This window comes from Echinops telfairi, unplaced genomic scaffold (assembly GCF_000313985.2).
Source record: "Echinops telfairi isolate 266 unplaced genomic scaffold, ASM31398v2 ScPeMD7_21;HRSCAF=78, whole genome shotgun sequence".
NCBI classification, from domain to species: domain Eukaryota; kingdom Metazoa; phylum Chordata; class Mammalia; order Afrosoricida; family Tenrecidae; genus Echinops; species Echinops telfairi.
In genome coordinates, this window is record NW_022103918.1 from 13437219 (window position 1) to 13445966 (window position 8748).

The window sequence follows — 8748 nt, forward strand, 5'->3', positions numbered from 1 at the left end:
GTGGGGGATGGACAACAGAAAAGTGGGTGAAGGGAGACATCAGACAGTGTAAGATATGACAAAATAATAATTTATAAATTATCAAGGGTTCATGAGAGAGGGGGAAAATGAGGAGCTGATGTCATGGGCTTAAGTGGAGAGCAAATGATTTGAGAATGATGAGGGCAATGAGTGTACAAATGTGCTTTACACAATTGATGTATGTATGGATTGTGAGAAGAGTTGTATGAGCCCCTAATGAAATGATTTTTAAAAAAACCCAAACCAAACAATTGTTCTTAACTTGAACCCTCTGTTGTAGCTACTTTGTCAATCTATTACTTTAAGGCTCTGTCTTCTATTATATAGGTGGCAATCAAATATATCTATTATATCCATATATATGTACATACACACACACACACACACACACACACACACGCGCGCACGGTTTTACTGACCACAAAAACAAATTCCTGGTTTTGTATATTTTTTTCCTAAACTTCAAACAACAGTGAAGTGTTCTTGAATCATTGCTTTGGGAGACTACAATATACTAATACAGGGAAATGCACAGCAAAATTGACCCTCTTTCAGTGTGTTGTATACATATTATAGAAGCAAAAGAAGCCCGACACTAAATTATTTGTAATTGTTTTTATTCTGTGTACCAATAAATGTCGGCATATATGAGTGTGCAAACATTTGCACTATATGTGCCTGTATATTATTTACAACAGAAAAGCACATTTCTAGTGGGTGAAGGTGTAAGATATGACAAAATAATAATGTATAAATTATCAAGGGTTCATGAGGGAGTGGGGAGCAGGGAGGGAGGGGGAAAATGAGGAGCTGATGCCAGGGGCTTAAGTGAAGAGTAAATGTTTTGAGAATGTTGAGGGCAACGAACGTAACAATGTGCTTTACACAACTGATGTATGTATGGATTGTGATAAGAGTCGTATGAGCCCCAATAAAATGATTTAAAAAAAAAAAGCACATTTCTTTCCCTATTATTTTGCCTCTGTCAAGCAATTATGTTAGCTCCAAATGGCTTCTTTAAAAATGTTATCCAGAAAGTTTGTGTCAAAGAGAACCCTTTCTTCTAGGGTTGCATCCCCAGAGGTGAGTGAGGATGTAAAAGTGGATGTGCACGAGTCAATTAGTGAACTCCTGGGTGACTCTCCCTTGCCTTTACTGCCCCAAATGTCCTGTCTTCAACTCCTGGCACTGTATTCTTCATATCCAAGGAAATGAAACTAGAAGCAAATATTCAGGAAGAGGGAGCTGAAGCCTGGCCCTGGGACACGTGACCTCAGTGAAGAGCACTCCTTGGCAATGCCCAGCTCGGAATCAGACCTGTGTTTTAAGAATGACTCTGTCACTTACTGACTCGGCCGTTCTGAGCCCCTGGGAAACCCAGTCCGTCCCAGAGTCAGAGTTACTCATCAGCAAAGTGGGAGCAATTATCCCTCTTTCAAAAGTTTACTGTGCACACGAAGAAGATCGCACACACTACCCAGCTTTCTGTAGCCTACGGGGGCTTATTCCACTTACCCTGGCACCATTCTCCAAGGATGAAACTGAGCAGTCATGAAGAAACATATTTTGCGCTTTTCAATAACTCGATTTTATCTTGAGCACTTCATGGGAATTTTCTTTTACAATGAAATTCAACAAAAACATGGCACAGAGCTCCCTCATCTATAATCCAGTCTTTGCATGTGTGGGTATGAGAGCAAACCTATCTGGCAAAGCAAGGTCCAGTGTACACAAAGGCTGATTCTTTCACCAGCTTAGTCCCTCTGCTAATCAGTCCAGCAGGAATACTTTTGCATGAGAAATTGCTTTCACAGTACCTGATTTTCATGGCAAGGGCCCTGGCAATACTCCGTTAAGCTCTCCAGGGTCTGATTGACCAGAGCCACATTCTTCTCGTTGATGTAGAGGCCTAACAGGCCCAGGCCACCAGTTGTACTCCCGCAAATGCAGTCCAAAAACTGCAGGGTCTCACAGACAAGGTTGTAGTTTGTTTTGTTGTTCTGATTCCTCAAGAAGTTCTAAAGGCAAAAGAAGAGAAAAAAATACTAGAGGATTGAAAAAAAACAAATCAACCGATTGTTTTCAGTTCTTCACGTTCTTCTTTGGCCTAACTCAGTAAGATCCCCATAGCAGTACGGAATGGGCTAGTTCTTCATTAAGAAAGGGTTCACCTTTATTAAATCTACCTTGGGTCGAAGAAGGGCAGTGGGTCTCCTAGGTTTTTCCTCAGACATCTCTGTTAATCAGTATCGTTTCTAATAAACATTTCTTGATGCCATGATCTTAAAAGTAATTTCAGAGGGCAAAAATAATAGCTATTAAGGAAAGGAGTGGCCCACAAGGGTCATGCTTTTTCATGCATCCTTTAATTTGCAGGAACATCACGCCTTTGAGGACATTTCCTCCGATGAATTTACACATTAATCTACCTCTCTTATCCACTCAGAGCAACTGCCCTCTAGGTGCTGGCTAGAGAAGACGTCTTCAAGCTCGCTTGCCTCTCTAATTAAGGCTGGATGTGTGCTCTTAGGAACTCTGAGCATACAGTGAAACTCCGAGAGGTGGAGGCTATAGTGCAGATCCCAGGATTCACTGCAGGGATTTCACTGGAATTTATTAGTGGAATTTTTTAATAACTCTGTCACCTCAACAGTATAATTGACTTGGCATGATAGGAGCTATGTTTAACCAGAAGATAGTCTTCTGATTGGGAAGCCCTCAGACAAATATGCTCACCCTCAATCATGCCAATTAACTATTTCACCAACATAAGCAGTGTGTAGAAAGAATGTAAAAAAAAGTTCCACAAGGCTTAGATCCCCCTAAGCTCATCTCTCTGACAAAGGAAAATGAACAAAAAAGATGTAAGGCTAAGACGGTTTTCATTAACACAGGTATCACCCTTTACTGCCGTAAAGCATTTTCTGTGTTAACTCCGCTTCTCATAATGAAGACATACAAATAAATATGCTAAATAGTCTGTTTAAAGAAAAATGACTCGGTGAGTTGCAAATGTGGACGCTGTGCTAGCAAATAGTTCAGCGTGTATATTTCCATCCTTTAAAATATGCATTGGAATGGAAATGAACACAGCCCCATAGCTGGTATAAACCACGAACCGAGCCTCCTGCCATCCAGCTGACTCGGATTCTCAGGGAAACTATCTACTGGGCGGAGGAGAAGTGCCTCTTTGGATTTCCAAGGCGCCGTCTTTCTCTTTTGAAGTAACTGGTGCTTCTGAGTTACCGACTTTGCAGTCAGCAGACCAAAACATCGTCCACTCTGCTCCCAGTGCTCCTTGATAAGTATAAAGGAGGTCCGTGCTCCCCAGAACCCATCTGAAGATACCAGTGTTAGGCGATGGCCATGGAGGCTTAAACAATTCCATCTGGTATACACGTCATGACAGTCGATGAGTCTGACTTTCTCATGCACGAAGGAATTTCCCTCACCCTTTTCATCACTTAGAAAGGGTTCTTCCAGTTTTAGTGGGGCAGTGTTGGTTTTATTGATTATCTCTCTAATAAAAGTCCAGGCTGGTTTTGAACTTAGTAATTACGTATAACCATTGGGCTGAGGTTTCCGCTTTCTGTGTGGATCCGAACATGCTTGCTGGCTAAGCGCAATTCACGAAATACGAGATACTACCTGCAGTTCCCGGTTGTGGTTCTCACACAGCAACTGAAGAAATCTCAGAATCGGTTGCATAATGGCAATGGCGGGACTCATCGTGATTTCCTCCGCAGACTTGTCCTCAGCACTTCCTGCGTCTGGTCCTGGGCCCATAATGTCTATTTCTGGATCCATCTCTCGTCTGTACACACAATACGCTTTGGAGGTTGCTGAAGAAGCTTCTGTTAGCTGACCTTTCATCCCCTCTTTTAAATGTAATGATGAATCTCTCACTGAAAATAAAACAGCACTCTTATATTTCTGAACTAATTACCCCTGGCTAACTAAAAAAAGACGATTAGGTGGCCAAATTCTTTAACACTTGAAAGAAAAAGACATAGGACGATAGGGGCAACAATTTTCAAAAAAGGAGTTGGGGTAGCAACAAACCATTAAATCTGCAATGAGACATAATAAAGAGCTCTATGTAATGCTCTGCCAAGTGAAGAAGGCGCCGAGTCGCTGATGTGTGTGACCTGTGAGAGCTCACGCACACAAAAAGGTGAGGACAATATGACACATTTCAAAATGTTAATATCTTGTCATGCATTTTTAGTACATCGATGCCTTTGTTATTTTTAATGCCGAGAAACTTCCCATGGACCCTGGGGCTATTATCTCTGTTCTTAAAGATTAAATTTCATGAAGACATAAAAGGATTGAGGCGACTCTTCTTTGGCATGCATGTCACACTAAAATTAAGCGTTTTCGTGTCAGTGGTTGACTTATACTGATAATGTCTTGTTTAAGTTAGGCTCTGCAGAGCTCTTTCAAGGTCAACCCATGGCCCTACTAATGTAAGGATCAAGCCCGCTCCATGTTCACAGCCACAGTTGGGATATTAGACCAAGACGAGTGAGAAAACAAAGATAAGGGATATCTAAACACGGTCACCTGCACGTCTCTAGCTCCAGACCCTCCCAAGAATCAAACAATTTTTTACCTCTCATTCTTGGGCCGGATGTCATCAACTCATTGTCATCATCCCTCTTCTTGCCTCCCAAGTCGATGGTGTTGACTGTCACTGTTGATCTGATTTCTTTCTGAGCAGCCTTCATCCTATCATACAGAACTTTGAAGAATTTCTCTGACTTTTTTTGTTCGTGCAACTGCTGATAGAAAGAATACTGCAAGAAAGCATATTTTAAGATATCAATACCCCAGTGGACAAAAATAGTGTCTTATGCTTAGAATAAACATAAGCATTATAGATAAAAGCAAGCTTTAATATGCTACCCATGATTATTTCGAGATTGACAAGATTTTTCCAGTCTCTTGTATTATTTAATGCCTATTAGGAATACACTCTCTTTACTTAGCATTTTATATCAAAAGCCAACATATTTTCATGTTAATCCATCCCCACTGTGCATTTTTAAAATTTACAAATTGTAAGAAATCATATGCAAAGAGCTAGTTTTTATATTATTTTACAGTCACATATTAATTTTATATAGTCATGGATTCATAAACACAAACGCATAGATCTATAGGGTGCCTACTCTGTGTGGATCTTAGGCTAGAAGTCGGATATAAGAACTGATAAAGCAATCACCATCGCTGCCCCTGTGGATTCATCATCTGGAGAGGAACAGAAGGACCGAGCCAGTGACCGTCCTCCGTACAGTGGCTTTATGGAGAGTCTCCATTGTTGTTTTCCTCTCTATCGTCCTTACAGTATGTGTAATTTATGATGTGTTGCCAGGGCAGCCTTACTTGTGGGAATCCACTAATAAATGGGCACCGAATCCTTTAATATTTCAATCACGATGTCCCTTTGCATGGGCTCTGGGAAAAGCCCACCTTACAATGCATTGTGCTTTATCGGAATAATTATGTATAAAGGATTCAGGACTACACGTCTGGTAAAATACGTCTCAGACGCAGAAATACTGAAACTTGAGAATTTGGGGCACGGCCATGTCTTCTTGGTGACTTCCAGAATTATCTAGGAGAAGGAGGAGGAGATAGGAGAGGTGATACACTCCAGAGAAGAGACTATTTGAAGGAGGTGGGGTAGTGATAAGTTATCCATACTAAAGACAGTAGGATAGATACAGCATAAGTAAGATATTTACAATAAGAATAAAATAATCCAGGTGACTATAGAGATTAAAAGCGTTCTACAAACTTAATGCGAGACACTGTGAAGAAAATATGTAAATAATAATAATAATAATTCTCAGAAGTAGAAATGAACATAATCTGATAAAAGACATAATCTGATAAAAGTCTAAGCAGCCACGTTGTGGGAGTTTGGCTCCTGGAGATGTTTTATCCAGAAGGACTGCCTGGAGCCCTGGCCCACAGGCCCTGGGGCTTATGGGAGAGACTCTGATGATATCAAGCCTGGATATGGTTGCTTGTGATTCAATTTTAGTTGTGGGCTACATATGAGGGTGCTTCAAAAAGTTCATGGAAAAATTCCTGTATCTTTTTATTTCATTTTCCCATGACATTTTTTAGTTCCCTTAGTACCCCGTTTCCCTGAAAGTAAGACCTACTTACAGTTTTGCCTCTGGCTGAAATATAAGGCATCCCCCCGAAAATAAGACCTCCCCGAAAATAAGCCCCCCCCAGCTACCGTAACTCTGGACTGTAGCGGCAGGTGCCGCCCGCGCAACTCACTGTTGCCCGCAGTGCAGCCGGAGCAGGCAGGAAGTACGAAGTCTCTTTTAATAAAACAATAAATGTGTACCATATTCCTCTTCATGGAAAAATAAGACATCCCCTGAAAATAAGACGTAGCGCATCTTTGGGAGAAAAAATTAATATAAGGCACTGTCTTATTTTCAGGGAAACAGGGTATATACGCAGAGTTTTCTGAAACCTTAGAAGTCAGCTTCACCCCTACAACAGGATGCTCCTGAGAAAAGGACTAGAAATGCCCCTGGGAAGCAGACCAAAAACATCACAGTCACCATAGCAACTACAGTGAAACACTGAGCTGGTTCTGTTCCTTCAAAGGATACATGTAACACGAGCAGACTTCCACGGTCCTACAAATCAAGCTGAGGCTTAATCCCTAATATTTTCAATATAAAGGGTTAGAAGGTAGAAGGAGGTTCCAATAGATTACTGAGGAAATTATAGGAACCTCATGACTCTATTAAATAAAACTTTATAATTTATGAAATCCTTTCACATATATTCTTGCCCTGAAATTTATAACACAACTGGGAAATAAACAGAGGGGATTCTTAGTTCCATGTTCAAGATTAATAAAATGAAGTTTAGTGAAGCAAAGTGGTCTGTCCATAACAAGTCAGTGGTGGCGTTGGAATTGAAATCAAGATTCTTAAGAGTCAAAATGACTAAAATTAAAAAGTAACAACCTAAGTGGAAATCAATGGTTTTTTTTGTTTGGTTGTTGTACATAGGCCACATCTTTTAAAACCCAGAGCTAGTTAAAGCAGAATAATATAATTATAATGGAGAGTAAAAGTATGCTTTATAGTAATTGCAGAATCTTAAAGGAGCTAGGGCGGGGTGGCACAATAGTTAAGGGCTTGACTGCTAACCAAAGAGGCACAGTTCAAACCCATCAGCCACTCCAAGGACGAACGAGAGGCCACCTGCGACTGCAGAGGCTGCAGCCTCGGAAAGCCTACAGGGCCCTTCTACCCTGTGTATCGGGTCGCGGCCAGGGGAAAGGGACGTGAAGGCACACAGCACCATCACAGCATTTGAACAGAGAGCTTCAGGATCTCTCTTACTATGTGGTTCCACACCAAAAGAAGCCAGGCTTAGATGTTTCCGGAGACGAGAGGTAGGGGAGAAGAGAAAGGAGCAGGGAGGGAGAAAACAAACAAACACAATGAAAAGGCAGCATTTTTGCAGAGTATAAAGGAAGTGCTAAGGCGATTGCAAGAGCAGGGTGAGGGATCAGCACACCTGTGAGCAGAGGCAGGATTTACTCCAGGAAGGACTGCGGGGCTGGCTCCTGGAGAAGCAGAGCAGGGAGAAGTGAGGAACGAGAGAGAAGGGAGGCCACAATGCAGAATGACATGACGTGGCTGATGAAACTTCTTAATGGCGGGAACCAGAGTAAATGCTACCGGTAATTCGAGCGGAGAAGCTGGGGCCACACTCTATGGATTCAGTTTCTGGGTTTGCCACTAACTAATTGTGCGAGTGTGAGTAAAGAATTTGCCTTGTCGAATTATGAGCTGGCATCGACCTGATGGCAATGAGTTTGGTTTGGTTTGGTTTGGTCGTAGTTTCTTCATCTGTAAAATAGGATAAAAAGACTAATCACCCCAGAGGTCACTGTGAAAATTAACTGAGTTAACACATATAAAACACTCAGGACAGTCTTACTTTCTGGTAGAAAATATTCCTATCACTAGAAACTGCATCAATTTAAAATTTTAATATAAATATCTCTTCTACCCTTTCCGCATAACTAATTTTCAATCAAGTATGTTAAATCAATTGACTTATGTAGTTAGGGGACTGGATTTTATATCTCAGTGCCTAGAAGCAGGGGTATCAAAACAGTCCATAAACTGAGGCAGCAACACATTAATGGCTAAGGAGGCTATCAATATGTAAACCCCTCCCCCCTGGGGATTGGCAGAAGTCTTGGGTATGTGTTTTTATGGAGCAGGGCATAGGATTCATGCTAATTTTGACTCAACTTCTTAGAGCCAGGGGTCAGGGGCTGACATTTGGGTTATACAGATGTGGATAAATGGAAGCCCGCATAGGAGAATGGGTAAATAAGATTGCTACGATATATTTTTAAGTATTTTAATATACAAAAGAAACTTAATGTTGTTTTATCAACAAGTGTTTGTTGAATGGCTACAAACTATGGTAGATAAAAAGAATAGGACAAGCTCCCTGCTTTAAGAAAGCAGAAGTCTAATTGGAGAGGCAGAATGTAATAAAACACATAGCAAAACAAAGTGACTTCAGCAAAGTTCCACCAGGTGGGACAAAGCGGAAACAGTGCTCTGAGAATTCAGATAAGGGAATTCCTGCCAAAGGGCTCTATCAGACAGAGAAGATTTTGTGAAAGGGCTAGAATTTGATCAGGACTAATCACTAGGC

The 8748-nt window shown here is 41.2% G+C and overlaps 1 protein-coding gene across 1 annotated transcript in view; it reads right to left on the reverse strand.

Annotated features, from left to right (window-relative positions):
• LOC123521502 (inositol 1,4,5-trisphosphate receptor type 2-like) overlaps positions 1–8748 on the reverse strand; it is a 183033-nt gene that overhangs the window by 158285 nt on the left and 16000 nt on the right. Inside the window, exons 3-5 of the mRNA XM_045288408.1 lie at positions 4637–4820; positions 3670–3926; positions 1839–2039 (exon numbers count right to left, since the gene is read on the reverse strand). Coding sequence (XP_045144343.1) covers positions 1839–2039; positions 3670–3926; positions 4637–4820 — 642 coding nt within the window. The remainder of the gene's footprint in view (positions 1–1838; positions 2040–3669; positions 3927–4636; positions 4821–8748) is intronic.